This window comes from Schistocerca piceifrons, chromosome 4 (assembly GCF_021461385.2).
Source record: "Schistocerca piceifrons isolate TAMUIC-IGC-003096 chromosome 4, iqSchPice1.1, whole genome shotgun sequence".
NCBI classification, from domain to species: Eukaryota; Metazoa; Arthropoda; class Insecta; order Orthoptera; family Acrididae; genus Schistocerca; species Schistocerca piceifrons.
The window spans coordinates 630,196,111-630,217,693 of NC_060141.1; the positions used below are offsets into that span (position 1 = coordinate 630,196,111).

The 21,583-nt window shown below is 39.4% G+C and overlaps 1 protein-coding gene across 4 annotated transcripts in view; it reads right to left on the reverse strand.

Annotated features, from left to right (window-relative positions):
• Window positions 1-21,583, reverse strand: part of LOC124794738 (RUN and FYVE domain-containing protein 2) — a 155,570-nt gene that overhangs the window by 19,043 nt on the left and 114,944 nt on the right. For all 4 annotated transcript variants that reach the window (XM_047258341.1, XM_047258343.1, XM_047258344.1 and 1 more), the window contains one exon: window positions 20,584-20,800. In XM_047258341.1, coding sequence (XP_047114297.1) covers window positions 20,584-20,800 — 217 coding nt within the window. The remainder of the gene's footprint in view (window positions 1-20,583; window positions 20,801-21,583) is intronic.

Here is a 21,583-nt window from a genome sequence, read left to right on the forward strand (position 1 = left end):
TGTCTGGAGCATTTTCTTCATTTCACCACAGATGGCTCTGTAACCGGAGGAATAGTAATGGATACACAATTGTAATTCATGACATGCTACTCCACAGCCCTTGAATATCCAATGGCACATGGGACCCTACCTCCATGCTGTAAGGGTAGGACAGGTCAGTATTTCATAAAACCCCATTCACAACGTCGTACACCTGCAACATATCGAACGGAGGACTACTCAGTGTGCCACCGTAGCCACATAGTGAGCTATGACGTATCACAACATGCAGTGCACTGTGACTGGAGCTCACATATTGTGCAACATGGAACAGGTATCAGCTATAAATATTACAATACTTGTGCAATGTTTAGCACCTGCACATCTAATTATAATTTGAAGAACAGATGTGCAAGTGGACAGTAAATGATGCAACTACAGAAGAAAAAATTGAAATGATCTGGATTTACACAAAATGTAGGAGAAATGTTGAGGCTACTGTTGTCTTTTATGCTGAGCATTTTCCAGAGAAAACACACTCTCATTCATTCTTTTACAAGGTTCTGTGTGAATGAGTATGTCTGATAGCAGTGTACAGACCAGCAAAAGAGCACAAAGCAAACATGTTACAGGTGAAGCTAATGAACTAGTTGTACTAGTAGCAGTGCACCATGACCCACAGATAAGTACCCACCAATTACACCACTATTCTGGTACATTTGTAGGTGATATTGTTACAATACAGCATCATCGTGTCATTCATACCAAGTGTCACTGCATCACGAACTTTATGGCGCCAATTTCCATAACCGGGTAGTGTTTTGTGAATGGACACATCAACAAATGCAAACAACCCTCCACATTCTTTGCCAAGGTACTGTTTTCCAATAGGTCTACCTTCACAAATCATGGTCGCATTAACTGACATAATATGCATTACTGGAGTGTAGACAAACCCCACTGGTTACAGCAAGTTGACCATCAATGTCCTTAGTCAGTTGATGTATGGTGTGGTATCACGGGGAAAAACTCACTGGTCCGTATTTTATTGATGGCATGTTGAATGGACGCAAATATTGAATGTTTTTGGAACAGGAACTACTGGTACTACAGCAGGATGTTGCCCGGGACATAACAATGTATTTAGTTGTAGCACGACGGTTGCCCAGTGCATTATGCAAATGAAGTATGGGTGGTATTAGACTGTGTTTGTACTAGTCGGAGGATCGCCAGACGTGACCCTATTATTTGACCCGTAGGTCACTGAATTTGATATCACCTGATTTCTTTCTGTGGGTATATTCAAAAGGTAAGCTGTATCAACAAGTGGAAACAGGCCTTGAAGACATGGCCGACTGCATCAGAAATGCTTGTGCTGACATTTCCGCATATATGCTTCTGTCCTGTGTACAGTCATTTGGAAAGTGGATCACTAAATGTTTTGAAGTTGGTGGTACTGAATTTGAAAACTTACTCAAACTGGAAAAGTAGAGTAGTGTTTGCCTCGAGTCATGGCCACAGTTGTGTGTCAAGAAGTCCCCCATTCGTTATGTTGGAGGAATACAATGTTGTGAATGGTGCTTCCAATTACAAGTTACGGAATACTGGCCTGTCCTACCATCACAATATGGATGTGGGATCCTATGTGCCATTGGATATTCAAGGGCCATAGAGTAGCCCTAAATTATGGTTATGTACACATTAATATTCCTCTGATTAGAGTGTCATCTGTGATAAAACAAAGAAAATGCTTCAAACAAAACATATGTCGATTCTGCTGAAGAATTGTAATTTGTACAAAAAATCTGAAAACATCATTAGAAATAATGCATGAAAGTGAACCAATATGTGAAACAGAATATTATACATTTTTATAAGTTTATACTGATAAGAACTTGAATTGGTTGTCACATATAACAGATCTTAGCTAACTTCTTCAATTTTCAGTCACTGAGGTTTATGGCATCATATTCTGTGGTAGCTTATAACTGAGGAAAAAAAATTGCACAGAAGTGGGTAATAAACATGACATGTATTGTCAAATCTAGAACCTCTTGTAGGCAGTTCTTTAAATAGTTCTGCATACTGATAACAGCCTCACAATACATCATAATTTGCTTATAGGAAAGTTCATAAATAAAATACAAGGTGGAGAAATTACTTTCCTTTATTCAGCACACCATGTGGTGTGGTGTGGCACAGAAATAAATAAAGTATTCAGTCACAAAACTCATTGACCACCTACCCAAAGATACACTATGTGATCAAAAGTATCTGGACACCTGGCTGAAAATTACTTACAAGTTCATGGCACCCTCCATCGGTAATGCTGGAATTCAATATGGTGTTGGAAGGTTTCTTGAGGAGTGGCAGCCCATTCTCCACGGAGTGCTGCACTGAGGAGAGGTATTGATGTTGGCCAGTGAGGCTTGGCATGAAGTAGGCATTCCAAAACATCTCAAAAGTGTTTTATAGGATTCAGATCAGGACTCTGTGCAGGCCAGTCCATTACAGGGATGTTATTGTCGTGTAACCACTCCGCCACAGGCCATTATGAACAGGTGCTCGATCATGCTGAAAGATGCAACTGCCATCCCCAAATTGCTTTTCAACAGTGGGAAGCAAGAAGGTGCTTAAAACATCAATGTAGGCATGTGTTGTGATAGTGCCATGCAAACAATAAGAGATGCAAGGCCCCTCCATGAAAAACATGACCACACTATAACACCACCGGCTCTGAATTTAACTGTTGGCACTACACGCAACGGAGATGACGTCCATCGGGCAATTGCCGTATCCACATCCTGCCATCGGATCGGCACATTGTGTACTGTGATTTGTCACTCCACACAACATTTCTCCACTGTTCAGTCATCCAATGTTTACTGTCCTTACACCAAGTGAGGCATCATTTGGCATTTACGGGCATGATATGTGGCTTATGAGCAGTTGCTCAACCATGAAATTCAAATTTTCTCACCTCTCGCCTAACTGTCATAGTACTCGCAGTGGATCCTGACACAGTTTGGAATTACTGCGTGTTGGTCTGGATAGACGTCTGCCTATTACACATTACGACCCTCTTCAACTGTCTGTGGTCTCTGTCAGTCAACAGTGCGCTTTTGTGCTGTACTTGTCCCTTCACGTTTCCACTTCATTATCACGTCAAAAACAGTGGCCCTAAGGATGTTTCGGAGCATGGAAATCTTGTGTACAGACGTGTGACACAAGTGGCACCCAATCACCTCGCCACATTCAAAGTCCGTGAATTCTGCGGAGGCCCCATTCTGCCTTCTCACAGTATCTAATAACTAATGAGGTCGCTGATACGGAGTTCCTGGCTATATGTTGGCAGCACAATGCACCTAATATGAAAAATGTATGTTTCTGGGGGTGCCCAGATACTTTTGATTACGTAATAGTGTATTAAGAACTTAATAGAATGAAGTTAAAATCTCAGTGAAAAATATGGCACATGCATGTGCCATATTTTTCACTAATACAGTGTGCTATTACTGTAAGACTAACTTGTTCTACATCACAGAGAGAAGGTACAATTATGGTCCATTGAAGAACTTTACATGCAAATCACTCATCAACCAACTTACAAGAAACATTGTTAAGAAGTAAATGCACTGAGAATCAGGAGTGTGTGAATTCCAAGATCTTTGAGGAGGCCTTGCATACTTTACATGTGTTCTTCATATCTTTTTTGGCTGGATAAGACACACTTAAGTTTATCTGAATTGTTTCTGAATTGTTCTTCAGAGAGAACAGTGACATGAAGTATGTAAAATTGTTCATTTTACCCTCTACTTTCAGTTATAAAGTAAGATCCTATCTATGCAAGGGTGATGTCAGTAACGCTTCAATATTTCAGTTTCCCTAAGTAAAATTTTAAAGTTCACGCAATCAAAGTCCTTGCTAAAGTCATCACAGGACAGTTAAACATACAGAACTTTAGCTGTAGAGATTCATTTACAAAAGCCAAACTAAATAGCAGTTAGTAGGTTCTACTATGAAAAAATGAGGCAGTATTCTACTGTAAACAGAACTCTCAAAACTTTTCAAAAATTGAAAGAAGTGAAATTTGCCTCCGACTATGGATAGTAAGCTTGTATCAATTTGATTTGAGTTTGCTGTTCTACAACCATGCTATTGTTTTGTGAAATGCACATCCCATGTGTGTTTTCTGTCGATAATGGGTGAGACTGCTGGCAATATTTTGAGAAACCATGAGACACCATCCCTGAGTGGTCCATTAACATCCCCATACTCATCAGTAACATTGTCTGACTTGAGTCTCCTTTTAAAACCATACCCCAGGCTGCAACCACTAACAGCTGATCTATTTGGCTTTTTAAGTTGAGTTAGTTTAGGTTTTTTGCATGTTCCATGCTTGACGTCAACAATTTCAAAAACGCTAAAGTCACAATTCATGGAAACACCTACACTGATCTGGTAACAAGACGCGTGCATCAGATATAAACGATATATAAACTGTGAAAACAAACAAGCTATTGCCCTTAATGCTCACACACATGGAAACTAGTGAAAGTGGCCAATTACATCCAGATTCAGCCCAACATTAACAACCCAGGACAAGTATAGAGACCACAGGTGGACGTTCCATTACCTAGTAATCAAACTAATTTTAAAAATGCTTTACCTGATAATGTATGCAGGAGTAATTTCATTTTGCATTTGCACATTGGAGATCGGTCTGAAGAATTGATCAGTAAGCTTTACGAAATTCAAATTATTCTGTTAGAAAATATGAGACAGTCATTGAAGTTAGGATGTCTAAATGAACATTGGCTTAAAAATGAAAATACCAGTCTCCCCGGTAAACTTACAGCTAAAAGCTGACAGCCAGGTTTTGTAAACCTAATGGGTATGGTGGCTCTTGATACCAGTTCATTCCTTGGTAGACTATGAAATCAGACATATATTAGCATTCTAAATGAAGAATTGACATTTGAAAGTATTTGTATTGAACTTAAGAGTAAAAAATGTTAATCATCAGTTTACATCGCTTTTGCAGGCACTAAATAAGCTCTGTATTCTTAGATAAATTTGAAATATAGTTACATAAATTAAAATCTAACAAAATGAATAAGAAACTAGTTATACAAGTGCTGTTCAATAAAGAATGATCAAATTTTTTATGGTCATAATGTCTCATGCTAAAATTTAATCTTATGATATTCTGTTAGCTTAATGTGCAACAAACACACTGCAGTAGTTTCATTGCTGAGACTCCTGGTTCCCACCTCTTAGAGGCAGGCAAAGTCAGAAAAGTTCAGGATCGCCTACTGCTGCAATGGAGGTAACCCGAGGAACAATATGCGGCTTTGAAAAATTCTGCTTTTGACTCAACAAATCTTCAGCTGAGGCCTATACAATGTTACAGGAGGTCTATGGAGAGTCTGTTCTTCCCTACAGCACAGCTCGAAGGTGATTAAAATGTTTCAGTTTCAAAGGAAGGTGGGGTGCTTCAGTTACTGCTTGAACAAAACGATATGTGCATACAAGTGTGCATGCAGTTTAAGTTGATGTTAGAGGAAAATCCAGAGTTTCTTTCAAATGTAATCACTGCTGATGAAACTTGGCTACATCATTTTGATCCTGAGAGCAAACAGTAAAGTTCAGTGTGGAAATCTTCTTCATCACCAACCCCCAAAAAAGCAAAGTGGTTGCTTCTGCTGGGAAAGTTATGGTCATCTCATTCTTTGATATTCATGGAATGTTTTATCAGCATGTTGTACCTGAACATATCAGTAACTGGACAATACTACTGGGATGTCCTGAAAACATTGCAAGTCCATATCAGACGTAAAAGACCACATTTCCGTGAAGCAGGCTGGATACTGCACCACTATAATGGGCGGCCGCATATTGCCAATGTTGTTGCTGAATATCTTGCGAAAATCAACGAGAAATGCGTCCCTCACTCTCCCTTTAGTCCGGATTTAGCCCCATGTGACTTCCTTCTATTCCCTAACATGAAGAAATGCCTTCATGGGAGGTATTATCAATCATCAAAAGCAGTGGTGAAGGCTGCAGAGGCAATTTTGAAGGACCACTGAAAAAATGGTTTGCAGCATGTATTTGGCGACGCAGAAATGCTGGGACACGTGCATTGCACTCATGGTAGACTATTTTGAGTAGGACCATCAAAATTATGAGAATGAGTAAGGGCACGCTGTAAAAAAAAAATTATGATCATTCTTTACTGAACAGCCATCGTATATGCTGACTTCAAAACAGGTGAAAGAACTGATGACAAATTTTCTTCACACTTAAAGAACTTGATAGCCACAAATGGGTTAAATCTAAATTTTTACCAGTGCACAAGAACTACAGCAACTGCTTCAACATTTATTGATAATACTGCAAGAAGTTACAATTACAGTGGAAAAGAAAAAATGGTACAAGCTTTAGGAGTTTCAGACCATGCAGCACTATTTGTATCACATCAAAATTAAATTCAGCCTGTGCAACAAAGAGATGTAAGCAAAATGTGAAGGTATTTATTAAAAAACAGCCTCATCACATGGTCAGTCAGCAATCGCACTTCTACATCTACATCTACATCCATACTCTGCAAGCGACCTGACGGTGTGTGGCAGTGGGTACCTTGAGTATCTCTATCGGTTCTCCCTTCTATTCCAGTCTCGTATTGTTCGTGGAAAGAAAGATTGTCAGTATGCCTCTGTGTGGGCTCTAATCTCTCTGATTTTATCCTCATGGTCTCTTCGCGAGATATATGTAGGAGGGAGAAATATACTGCTTGACTCCTCGGTGAAGGTATGTTCTTCAAACTTCAACAAAAGGCCGTACCGAGCTACTGAGCATCTCTCCTGCAGAGTCTTCCACTGGAGTTTATCTATCATCTCCGTAACACTTTCGCAATTACTAATTGATCCTGCAATGAAGCATGCTGCTCTCCGTTGGATCTTCTGTATCTCTTCTGTCAACCCTATCTGGGACGGATCCCACACTGCTGAGCAGTATTCAAGCAGTGGGCAAACGAGTGTACTGTAACCTACTTCCTTTGTTTTCAGACTGAATTTCCTTAGGATTATTCCAATGAATCTCAGTCTGGCATCTGCTTTACCGACGATTAATTTTATATGGTCATTCCATTTTAAATCACTCCTAATGCCTACTCCCAGATAATTTATGGAATTAACTGCTTCCAGTTGCTGACCTGCTATTTTGTAGCTAAATGATAAGAGATCTATCTTTCTATGTATTCGCAGCACATTACACTTGTCTACATTGAGATTCAATTGCCATTCCCTGCACCATGCGTCAATTCATTGCAGATCCTCCTGCATTTCAGTACAATTTTCCATTGTTACAACCTCTCGATATACTACAGCATCATCCGCAAAAATATATATTGTGAATAGCAATGGTTCTAGGACACTCCCCTGCAGCACACCTGAAATCACTCTTACTTTGGAAGACTTCTCTCCACTGAGAATGACATTCTGTGTTTGGTTATCTAGGAACTCTTCAATCCAATCACACAATTGGTCTGATAGTCCATATGCTCTTACTTTGTTCATTAAATGACTGTGGGGAACTGTATCAAATGCCTTGCAGAAGTCAAGAAACACGGCATCTACCTGGGAAACCATGTCTATGGCCCTCTGAGTCTCGTGGACGAATAGTGCGAGCCAGGTTTCACACAATTGTCTTTTTCGAAACCCATGCTGATTTCTGCAGAGTAGGTTTCTAGTCTCCAGAAAAGTCGTTATACTTGAACATAATACGTGTTCCAAAATTCTACAACTGATCGACGTTAGAGATATAGGTCTATATTTCTGCACTTCAACAGATGACAACTAGAATAACTTTTCAACTGAATTCAAGAGTGTATTCAATGAAAGCTTCCCTTTCCCAATTCTACAGACCGGTTCTCATAAATGTAGAGCATGGGTAACAAAAGGAATTTGTGAGTCTTGCACCATGAGCCCATTTCATTTTTATTAAAAAAGGGGCATTTTAAAAAGTTAAAAAAATCCATGGAATAATTGAGGGGGAAAAAAGTGTCACAAATTGTACTGAGAAAATTTAATGAGCATAGTAGTTTACCTTTGCATCAAGCACTAAGATGATCTCAGATGACTTTTTACAATTATTCTGCTGCACTGTCACCATACTTTTCACTCTTACGTATTTTACCAGGAAGTGCATTTTCATTTAACACCCATACGATATTTCTTTGTCATAATGTGATTCACAATGTCAGACATTCTGCTGTGCCCAACAGCAAAGTTTAATATGCACAATGTGCCATACAATTTTCTCCACTTGCTATGATAAAAGTAAACTCTCTTTCGGTAATGGTACAAGTAAACTCACTTTTTATATTGCTGTTAAAATTACACTTTCATTTTGGCATGATGAGACACTGAATATGAATTGATACTACCAACAGTGCAGAACATTTAACAGCAATATTAAAGATTGTAGAGGAAATTTTACATGTGACACCACCTCGTGTATATACTTGCACAATGCACAGTAGATTGCAAATCAAACATCCGGTGGCATAATATAATTCAACCATGTGGCGTCCCCAAATAAAAAAAAAAGTACCAGGAAAATTAACATGAATGAACACCTTAGTCTAGCATTAGGAAGAGGAAACTGCAGTTGGAGGCAAAAGTTAAACAAAACCCAGAATTTCTTTTATGTATGACAACATAGTTAAATTAGCAAAGTGTACTGAAAACAATAGATCCATTTTCAATGCTTAAAACAAATCAAACACTATTTGTTCTGTTGTAAGGAGTGAATCTGGCAATGAAACAAAGAAAAATTCCCCTATGAACAAATGATAAATGTACAGCTGTTACAGATCCCAGTACCATATGTAATTACATAAATTGTAATGAAATCATGAACTGCTCACCACCAAGTACAAAGCCTAGTATGACAAAGCCTAGTACGACAGAGAGAAATTGCTCAGGTTTCAATTTTTTCCATGTTTCAATCTCTAATATTACGTAAATCATAATGTCCCTAAAAATTTTAAACTCTGTGGTCAGGATCAGGTTTCCACTAGAATTATAAAAGTAGTCTGTCATAGTACTGCACATCCACTCTCAAAATGTCTTTTGCTGAGGAATGCTTCCCAGATTGAATAAAATATACTGAAATTCAGCCAATTAACAAAAAGGGCAACAAGATGAAATTCAAAATTATAGGCCTATCTCACTGTTACAACTTTTCTAAAAAGTATTTGCATGTGATCAGAAAGAAAATAACAATTCATCCCACAGCATCACTTTACGCAATCAGTATGGTTTCAGGAATGACTGCAGCACAACCCACTCAATAAATGAATTGATCATAAAAGTTAGCAGATGTTTTGATGATAGAATGTGTGTATAAGGCACCTTTTGCGATCTTATCAAAACTTTAGATACAGTACAGCATGGCCTACCTCTTCAAAAATTGACACATTATGGTTTTCAAGGAAAATCTTTTTACCGGACATCACTATACTTGGAAAACAGAAAAATGGGGCACTTGTTAACAACAATCACAATAAATTTCTCTCTGGCTGGAAACACAAGGCTTCCACAAGATTCAATGTTAGGGCCACTATTTTTATAGTGGGTCAATGATGTACCATGCCGCGTTCAGTTTGATACCATCCTCTATGGGGGTGACACAACTGCAATAGCATGTTGTAAAAGTGATGAATACTTAATCTGTTGTATTATGCAGACACTTGGGAAAGTGGACACACGAATAAAAAATAACAACCTGAAATTAAACTTTGCAAAAGAAGAAATTATTTATTTCACCACAAAACAACCAGCACAATGTACAAGTGAAAGTTACAAGGTTGCCTACCCACAGACTAAAACTAGGTGAATGAACTCCATATTATATGGGCATGAAATTTATAAATGAAGTGTGGAAGGGGAAGTATGACTGAAATCTAAAAAATACTCCTGGACATCTGGAAAAAAATATCTGAAAAGTAAATGCTACTGTTATGTAGAAGATTTTTTGAATGGTAATCATGTACAATAGTATCTGTCTAAATAAGTAACACCATATGTACTATAATCATAGCTTATATTTTATGATAAGCAAGTCTGTATGAAGAATTGTCAACATATGTATTATAAACTTCAATTAAGTTTACCAGCCTGTATGTAGTGTTGGAATTGACAAGTGCCTATGTCACAATCTCTTATTGGCTGAGGCATATTACATGATGGTAAAAATTTGATTTGCATTATAATTGTGACTCCTATGTGTAAGAGTCAGTTTTAACACTGTAATGTACACATACACATTCACAGGGAAAGAAGTGGTGAAATGCTCACCAGTCACGCTGCTGTCTTAACCAACCTTTTTTTCCCTACTTATAGAGATGTGTACAACTGTGCGCTTTCTCTCTCTCTAAACAAACACACACACACACACACACACACACACACACACACACACACACACACACACACACACACACACACAATATTATGACACATTAAGAAATCTTCTGTGATTTACAAGAAGGTGTTGAGCAAATTTGATTTCATTTTGTGTTAATTTTACTATCTGTTAAATTTCTTACAACAATGAGTGACCAAAGATTACTTTACATGTTGTGCTGCACTAGCTGCATCCACAGTCTTTTATTCTTAATATTATGTACTCTCTATATTTGACATATCTTGCACTGTAATGGTTAATTTGTAGTATGTTGGTTTGGTCACTCTTAATTTTATACTGCAATTTTATTAATTTTATTTCTCAACAACTGCATTATACACTGAATATTTTTCTTTTATTGTTTGCTCTGTACCAGGCCTAGCTCTATGACAGATACGTATACTGAGGTGTCTTATTGCGGGTCACATGGCAGTCTGTTGGCCAGTCTTTCTGTATCCATGGTATGCAGTGGGCTGGGCACTTACATGGTAGGCTACTTCTGAGGCTCACAAACTGACACTCCTCAGTAATTATGTCTTCATTTACTTTCTTAGGAATATGCCACACATTGAGCTGTTTGCAGTTGGTTCGTAGATTACATGAGTGACTATTTGTTGATTCATCCGTATTTTTTTGGTTAGGCCTTGTCTATCCTACGTGGTACTGGTTGACTCAAAGACCTTTTTCATGCCTCACCTGCACAGGATCTCATATTCCACTTTATAAATTTGCTGGACTGTTTACATGACTTGTATATTTTCTCATACACAACCAAGGTATTACTGATGTTCATCTATTTGTAACTAATTTTATATAGTAGCCATCTTGGTTTCTTTTGTTTTTGGTGACCTCTGAAGATGGTATTTAATCCTCAAACCCTGGCTGTGCGCAATTTCATCCAAATAAGGGATCTGTCATGCACAGTTGAAGCAGATTTATTCACGATGAAAAACAAATATATAAGTTTACAAATTTTGAAGTTTCTTTACATGAAGAGGTAGTCACGTCACACCTAAAAGAGGCACTCATAACATCTACCTCTGGGCTGGAGCTTGTAGCAGAACTGCAGCTCAAGCTCAGCACAATACCTGGCTATACACTGAATTCGGAAGGAAGATACATACTGCCCCAATTTACTTCTCACACCAATGCAAAGTTGAGTTACATAGACTAGTGTCAGTGGCACTGATAAACAGGTGTTTAAACTAACAATATAACTGCTACTCACCATATAGTGGAGATGCTGAGATGCACATATGCACAACAAAAATACTGTTAAAAAGCGAGCTTTTGGTCTACAAGGTTTTCGTAAAAAATAGACAACACACGCACACACCCACACCCAAGCATGCACATGCACACACGCAGGCCCATGCACAGACACACCCATGCGTGCACGAACGCGTGCGCAAGCACGCACGCACGCACGCACGCACACGCACACACACACACACACACACACACACACACACACACACACACACACACACACACACACACACACACACACACGTCTCTAGCTGCTGAGGCCAGACTGCGAGCAGCAGTGCACGATAGGAGAGGTAGCTGGGTGGTGGAGATAACAAGGAAGCTGGGGCACAGAGGGGGATGGATAACAGGGTAGGGGAGGGGTGTGGTAAAGTGGTGCTTGTGGGAGTGCACAGGGACGAGATGGAGATAGATGGAGAATTGGGAGAGGGCAGAGTAGTGGAAAAGAAGTAAAAAGACTGTGGGTATGTTGGTGGAATAGAGGGGCTGTGTAGTGCTGGAATGGGAACAGGAAAGGGGCTAGATGGGTAAAGACAATGACTAACGAAGGTTGAGGCCTGGAGGGTTATAGGAACATAGAATATATAGCAGGTAGAGTTCGCATTTGCGCAATTTGGGAAAGCTGATGTTGGTGGGAAGGATCTAGATGGCACAGACTGTGAAGCAGTCATTGAACGTCATGTTGGGCAACATGTTCAGCAATGGGGTGGTCCAATTGTCTCTTGGCCACAGTTTGTCAGTGGCCATTCATGTTGACAGACAGATTATTGGTTGTCATGCCCATGTAGAGTGCAGCACAGTGGTTGTAGCTTAGCTTGTAGATTACATGACTGGTTTCACAGGTACCCCTGCCTTTGATGGTATAGATGATGCTTATAACCAGACTGGAGTAGGTGGCGGTGGGAGGATGTATGAAACAGGTCTTGCATCTAGGTCTATTCCAGGGATATGAGCCAAGAGGCCAGAATTTCCCATTGTGGTTGGTTACTGTGCCCCCACTGAGACAATCTCTGCTCTCATAGACCAACACTTCCACCCATTACCAGAAACCTACCCTCCTATATAAAAGATACCAACCATTTCTTCCACCAACTCTCCACAGTTCCTGTTCCTTTACCACATGGTACCCTGGATGCCACCTCCCTTTACACTAACATCCCTGATGACCATGACCTTACCACTATTGAACACTGCCTTTCCCAATGCCCAACGAATTCCAAACTTACACAACCTCCTTCCTAGTCACCATGACCAACTATATCCTCAATCAAAATTACTTTTCCTCTGCAGGCATTACATACAAACAAATCTAGGGTATGGCTATGGGCACCTGCATGACACCATCCTATGCCAGCCAATTTATTCATGAGCAATCTACGGGAACGCTTCCTACAATCCCAGTATCCCAAACCCCTCACCTGGTTCAGTGTCACTGATGACCCCTTTGTGAGCTGGACTGAGGGTAAGGACACCTTAGCCACATTCCTCCAGAACCTCAACACCTTGTCTCCCATTCACTTAACCTGGTCCTACTCTACCCAACAAACCATATTCCTCAATGTTGGCCTCCACATCAAAAATGGCTATGTCAGTACCTCCATCTAAACACCAGCAATACCTCCACTTTGACAGCTGCACCCACTCCACACCAAAAAGTCTCTTCCATACATCCTAGCCACCTGTGGCCGTTACATCTGCAGATGAGTGGTCCCTCCCAAAATATACTGAGAGTCTCAATGAGGCCTTTACTGATAGTAAACATTGTACAAAAACAGATCTACTGTGCCTTATCTCTCCAGTCACTCACCACCTCCCAAAGTCCCACCGTCCTGCCACAGAGGAGCATTCCCCTCATGACTCAGTACCACCCAGGACTGGAGCAAGTTCTCCACCAGGGTTTTGAGTACCTCTTCTCGTGCTCTGAAATGAGGAATGTCTTACCCACTATCCTTCCCACCCCTCCCACAGTGGTATTCCACTGCTCAATAAACCTACACAATATCCTCCCATCCCTGCACAATCCCTGCTCCAAACTCCTGCCTTATGGCTCATATCCCTGTAATAGATCTAGATGCAAGATCTGTCCCACACACCCTCCCACCACAACCTACTCCAGTCTGATCACAAGCATCACCTACCCCATCAAAGGCAGAGCTACCTGAGAAACCAGTTATGTGATTTACAAGCTAAGCTGCAAAGATGATGTGACTTACCAAATGAAAGTGCTGGCAGGTCGACAGACACACAAACAAACACAAACATACACACAAAATTCAAGCTTTCGCAACAAACTGTTGCCTCATCAGGAAAGAGGGAAGAAGAGGGAAAGACGAAAGGATGTGGGTTTTAAGGGAGAGGGTAAGGAGTCATTCCAATCCCGGGAGCGGAAAGACTTACCTTAGGGGGAAAAAAGGACGGGTATACACGCGCGCGCGCGCGCGCGCGCGCGCGCACACACACACACACACACACACACACACACACACACACACACACACACACACACACATATCCATCCACACATATACAGATACAAGCAGACATATTTAAAGACATATTTGTGTGTCTGTCGACCTGCCAGCACTTTATATATATACAAAGATGATCGCGCGCACACACACACACACACATCCATCCGCACATACACAGGCAGACATTCAATTTATAGAAGTTCCAACTCCCTAATTTACTAAATTTCTGGTATTTATTCAATTGTAATCTGCAGTTAACAACAAAGCAATTACAGTTACTGCCTGAATCTGCTCCTGGACATCAATTTATGGTTTAAAATTTGGATTTGAAATGCCTGCCTTGCCATTATACAACCTACCTAAAACCTTTGGCTATCTCAGTTGCTATTCCATGTGTTCTGCCTCACTCAAGGATTTATGATGAAAGGTAACAAAGTTTTAATTCTCTGTCACATGAACCACGTGACAATGTCCCAGCTATTTGGCGAGTAGTCTCATTTCCTCCTAAATTATCCACAGCACCAACCCCATGTCAGACATAGAAGCTACATCCCAATCCTCCTCAGCAGTTCTCACTCAGAGGTCCAAATGGAGGACTATTTTACCCAAGAACGTTCATGTACTCAGGGAAAGTACCACATTAAGTTTCCCCTTGCACGTTTGTTTGCAATACTACCACTGGATAGCCATGGTCCCTGTTGTTACAAGGCCAGGTCAATCACCCCGACTGTTGCCCCTGCAATTACTGAAAATGCTGATGTCCCTCTTTAGGAATCATATGTTAGTCTGGGCCACCCACAGAAACCTCTCAAATGTGGTTGCAGCTATGCTATGGTTACGTGTATTGTTGAGGCATGCTACTAATTATTTTCTATGACTACAGAACACCTGAATATGTCATTTATCTCTCAGTAGTATCATGGGACTGGTTAGATTGCAGTACCTGGATATTAGCTGATTAAAAGAGGCAACAAGCAAAGGTTCATCAAACTGAAAAGTATGACCAACTGAAGCTCTCAAACACTGTAAAAAGATACATCATGTTTAATTTCATGGAAAATACTCTATACAATGAAGTGCTCTCAGAGTCAGAGAAGGGGCGAAGCATTACAGTGATGCTGTTTAAGAAATTAGGGTGGTTACCTGCCACAGTCTGGTTCATTCTCCAGGAAGAAATGTTGTCAAGTTCGTAAGGATATCATCATTTTATATGCAACACACAGAAAGGCGCTATCATTCCCTCACACACCAAATGTAGGGGCATATTATTTGATGATTCTGCATACCACTGATTAAATAACAATCTGGCTGGGAGGATTCAGAGGAAGACCTAGGCCCTCCTCAAGAGGAATCTACTTGAACCCATTGCCAGTATTGTATCAGCAGGCTGCTTTTTCAGCAAGACAACAATGGCATATAGAAGATCCATAAGGATGGGGTTCCTCTTTGCCCCACTGTAAGAACATCGTAGTACTCAATTATTTTGTAGCTAAATGTCTAAAATCAAACAAGATAACTGTCCAGGAGAAAATTATGATACAGCTGTGGTCTCAAAAATTGGTGGAAATGTACTACAGTGGTGTTTCTCGTATCACATACAGAAGTCACAGTAAACATCTGCAAGGTATGTTTGGAGATATTCTCTATTAATTAATTTATGTCTTTCCACTTTGTGTATTTCAGTTGTCATGCAGTTGCAGTTTGAAATCGTGGGAATTCTGTGTAGCTTAATAAGATAGGATGAGGAAGTTTAGGTGTGAGTGATTAGTGGGTTAATAGAGAGTCCAAAGATTAAGTGTTTTGTAGCAAGTCAGCCATACGATTCTTTTCAGGTGTGTAATATATTTTGATCTATTGCCAATGCCTTGAAATGCAGCCTCAAGTCATTACTACACTGTGGTGTTTAAACTGACTTTTGAGATACAGGTATGATATGGTTACTTATTCACAAAAGATTTGACTATCTGTAATACCTATATAAATTTCAAATGTTGTTTTACTATCACACGTCAATATTATGCCACATATGCTTTTTAGAGTTGAGATCATCATTATAATCATCATGAACAGTTTTCAAGAAATTGGTGGATCGGTTTCTTCTATCCTCCAGCCAACACTCTGCCACCAACCTGTTCCAGTCCTTTCCTTTTCTCCAAATATGATCTTTTGCTTTTATGCCTCAATTCATCCATTCTGTCATATGTTCTCTTAAAATGTCAATATCACTTAAATCCATTGAGTTCATCACATCCTTCAAGGCAAGTCCTTTCCCATTTCCCTCAGCTCTTATCTGTCCAACCTTGTTACTCTCCTCTCTGCTACAGTGGAATTTCATTTCACATGCCTGTATCTGGCTTTAATAACTTTTCTTCACAGTCCAGGTTTCAAAAGCAAAGGTTAGGACATGCCCATAGTAAAATCAATATACAATATTATTCTCTCTACCTTTATATCCCCCACCAAGCTCCCGAAACTTCTCAGGAATTTGACTGCTTGCCCCCCCCCCACCCCCCCCCACCCCCTCTCTCTCAATGGCTTCCTCTTTTTTCAATTTGTTTTCAGTACACTTCCAAAAGATTTCAGGTTGTCACCATTTTCTGGTTGTACTCCTGCCAGGAAGAGTCTTTGAGTAGTCCTCTCCCTCTTACTGGTTATAATCAAGAATTCACTATTCATCGTATCATCGTATTTAATTTTGTACCCTACAATACCAACCCCTCTGCCAATGCACCTAATTGCAGCTGAACTTTATCTTTCTTATTACTTCAGATTACTACGTCATCACAGCAAAGGCTGTTACCCTGTCATTATCTTCAGCTTTTCCTGGCATCTTATGCATTATATCATTCATGACTGTTTTAAACCCCTTCTCTGCTGTATCCAATCAATTGCCTCACCTCCAATTTCAGCGTACCTTTTATTTCCATGTTACATTTCTATCACCATGTCAACTGTATCTTTTTGTAGACCTGGAGTCTCTTTATTGCTTCCCGTACCTTACTGTCGCACACACTGCCGTATGCTTTCCCTAGATTCCAGAAGACCACCTTACCTTTACACATAATGTGCCTCTTGCAGATGCCTTACAGCAAACAAAGTCTGTTGTTGTTGACCTCAGCCTAAGCCAAGCTTTAGCACAAGGTGTACAACTTTGCTTCCACCATTTGCCGATTGATGGCAACAACAGTAAGTAGTGATCGAAAGAAACAGATCGCAGATGTCAGGCAATTAGCTTGGACCTCGGTAAACATAACCTCATTCAAACATTAGTTGATTTGTGTCTGCATCATAAAGTTGTTCTTGATTGAAAATGTCAGTTTACGAGCCTAATTCTCGTCATTTGTGGGAGGTGTTACTGTTTTGTTTCAATATGAAGAAAACAGTGGCCGAGTCTCATCAAATGCTCTCAAGTACATATGGTAAGGACGCTACTAGTGAAAGAACATATCGTGAGTGGTTTCAATGCTTCAAGAACAGTGATTTTAATGTTGTACACTGGCATAGTGGTGGAAGAGAGAATGTTTGAGATGGAGAATTGGAGACATTGCTTAGTGAAGACTCATGTCAAACTCAGAAGAATTGGCACCATTAATGGGAATGACACAGCAAGCCATTTTAGAATGTCTCAAGGCTATGGGCATGATTCAGAAAGAAGGAACTTGGGTCCCGTGTGAGCTGAAACTAAGAGACGTTGGACAGTGTTTGTGTGTTTTTGAATAGTCGCTTCAGAGGCAAAAACGGAAGGGATTTCTGCATTGCACTATGATCGGGGATGAAAAATTGGTTCATCTCGATAACCCAAAAAAATCATGTGGATATCTTGATCATGCTTCCACGTCGGCAGCCAAACTAATATTCACGGCTCCAAGATCATGCTCTACATTTGGTGGGACCAGCTCAGCATCATGTTCTATGAGGTGTTAAAACCAAGTGAAACAATCACAGGTGCTCATTATTGAATGTAATTAACGCGTTTGAGCAGAGCATTAAAAGACAAATGGCTGAAATACAGCGAGAAGCACGATAAAGTGCTTTTGCAGCATGACAACACTCGACCCCACGTTGCAAAAAGAGGTCAAAACATATTTGGAAACATTAAAATGGGAAGTCCTACCTCACCCGCCGTATTCTCCAGACATTGCTCCCTCTGACTATCACCTGTTTAGATCAACGGTGCATAGCCTGGCTGACCGACACTTCCGATCTCATGAAGAAGTCAATTCAAAATATGAACCATTTTTTCGATGCAGGATTTGTACACTGCCAGAAAGATGGGAGAAAGTAGTGGCCAGTGATGGAAAATACTCTGAATGATACATGTGTAACCAGTTTGTTTTATAAACGCCTCAAATTTTGGGGAAAAAAAAGGTGGAAGCAAAGTTGTACACCTTGTAGCTTCTTCATTTTCTTCTCAGTTTGATCTCTTTTTCTCTTCCCTAAAATTTTCTCAAACAGTGGCACGGTAGGGGCACTCCTCTATACTTAAATTCTCTCTCATTTCGTATCTATAAGACAATGATGATCATTGCTTTTCTCTAGTCTTCTATAGTTGACTTCCCCCTGTAACCTACCCTCCTCATGTGCTATAGTTCCCACTTCTCTTCAACTCCAGCTGCTACCTTTCCTCATTTTGTACTGTCTATTGTTCACTATGCTTTTACCCAAGGCAAATTCTTTCCAGTTTCTTCTCCCTGGTTGTCATCTATCTCTTCAATGGGCCTCTCCCTCCTCAGCTATCCAATTTATGTTCTTGTCTTCTTACACTATATGTATGCATTTTTACATCTATTTCTTCCTCTCCTATGCTAGTATAAGCCTGGCTTGCTTCTTGTTGGTACTGTATTCATCAACCGTATCTTGTGTCTTTTGCTCAAACTATATCAGCTGTGCTGATTCAATTGCGAGTTATTGTCTCTGCCATTATTATACCATTCAAGAACATAGTGATTTAAAATACTTATCTTCGATTTTTATGTCACAAAAATTCATTAACTTATAAGAAATGTTTTGCCAACTTTGAAGTTCACAAGCTGCTAACGTGCTACACAGTTTGGAATTTCTATGTATCTGAGGGAACTGAAGGGTCTGTGAAATATATTATTTTATATTATTTATATTATTTTATATACTCACTATATTGTTAAACATGTTTAAATGCATGTTCATGGGTAATTTTATTTTTTTCCCTTATCCTCGTTCTAATATCAATAACAGAAGCAATGTAAGCTCCCGTATCCTCCACTCGCCAACTATCGGATGATCATAGGCACTGGTGAAACCACTGATCATACAATAAAAGCTCCATGATGGAATAACGACCATATGATAAGGATAGAGGGGACACTGAGTCACAGACAGGCACAATGAAAAAGCCTGCTGCACTTTTAAGCTTTTTGACAAAAAAGCCCTTCTTCCAAAAAAACAACCACAGACAGATTCACACAAGCACAGCTCATACACACAGGGCCATGTCTCTGGGTTGGTTGGCTGGATGGTTAATTTTGGGGATGGGAACTAACAGCAAGGTCATCAATCCCATCGGGTTGAGGAAGGATTTAGAGGGAAGTTACCTGGGCCCTTTCAAAGGAATCAGCCCCGAATTTGCCTGAAGAGATTTAGGAAAATCACAGAAAACCTAAATCAGGATGGCCAGATTCGGGTTTGAACCTTCATCCTCCTGAATGTGAAGCCAGTGTACTAACCACCGTGCCACTTCGCTCGGTCTGTCTCCGAGGGCTTGCACCCAAGAAACCAGAGATGGTGCCCATGTGTGTAGAGCTGTGCTTTGTGTGTGTGTTTTCTATTCAGAAAGATGGGTGACAGGCTTTATTTGTTCAAAAGCTTAAATGTGGAGCCGTCTTTTTCACTGTGACTGTGTTGGACTAAACACTTCCTCTATGTGATGAGCAACAACTTGCCCTTTTCATTTTGTCATCATACAACAAATAATTTTTTAAGTTACAGTTGTAATTACTACGGTTTTCACGAGATTACTTGAAAAGAAACGGGACCTGGATTTACTATCATGCTAAATAGAAAGATTGATGTGACAGAAAAATAAAAATAAATTTTGATCTAATAAAAGCAACTCAGAAACTCTCATCTATCTGTGTACTTTGAATGAATTTGAAATTTTACACCATTATTTGAAACTTTTTGGTAAGAAAAAATAATATCTACAACAAAAAAGAAAAACAAATTATTCTAAGAGATTGTTGTTGTTTGTAAATTTGTGGTATTCAACCATAAGATTACCAGTCTCTTTGCTTTAAAAGGAAACCTCAAGATAATAAGTGAAACCATAGAAATGAGAACAGAAACTCTTAGCTGAAATACTAATAAGTATTTAAAAAAAAAAGATCTGAGTGAAGTGAGAAATGTAGTTAATACTTACAGAAGCAACAGCTCTCAGCTGTGCAAGTTCCTGATTCAATTGCGAGATCTTATCTCTGTCCTTAACCATAGTTTCTTGAAGAGATGTTCGCCATTCCCTTTCAATTTTTAGATCTCCTTCAACACTCATTGTCTTAACGTCCTTCTCCATTAGCTGCTGTCCCAGTTTACGCAGGGATTCTTCAGCACTGTTTTTCTCTTGTTCAGTCCTCTTCATGCTGTCATAAGCCAATAAAGCCATTTTGGAATAGGGGCATAACACAGGATAAATTAGGAACAGGGTTCTCAAAATAAAATAAAAAATTACTTCCAAGTAATAAAAAAATTAAATTCAGAAACAAACAGGTGGTGCAGGTAATAAAAGCATACTTTGCTGTGTGATAATGGCAAACCATCAAAACAGATAAACCACAAATCAAACAGGGGATAATAAAAACAGGCATATAACTGCAGAGGAAAAATATTTTCATGCAATATATTGTTCAATAACTTCAAGTCAAAGTTTGTTGTGAATAAATATTTTATTCCTCATTAATTTTACAAGCTTAAGCATATTCTTTCTATTGTAGATAAAGATTTTTTTAATTTATTAATTTCACACATTATAGTGCAAAAACAAACATGCAAACATCAGTCAGTCAATGTCACTTGACACTGTATACACAAAATGTTACAACTGTCAATTTACTTTGTGGCACCTGTGATGAAGGTTTGCCAACATATCCAACAGAATGTAATCAAGTTGATCTCTAAATTTCTCACTTTTACAATGCAGATCATCTGCACAATTACAGACAAGAAAAAGTTCTGGCTATGCTAATTAATGCTTTTTAACACAGCCTTTGTCCCTCCTTGTGTCCATTTTCAGTTAACAAATATTACAACAGAGAAACAAACAACAGACTTAACTATTTAAAGCTTTTAAAATAGATCTTTTGAATACTACAAAATATATTAGTAGCACAAAGTAATTATTTATTCATGTGTACAGAAATAATGTG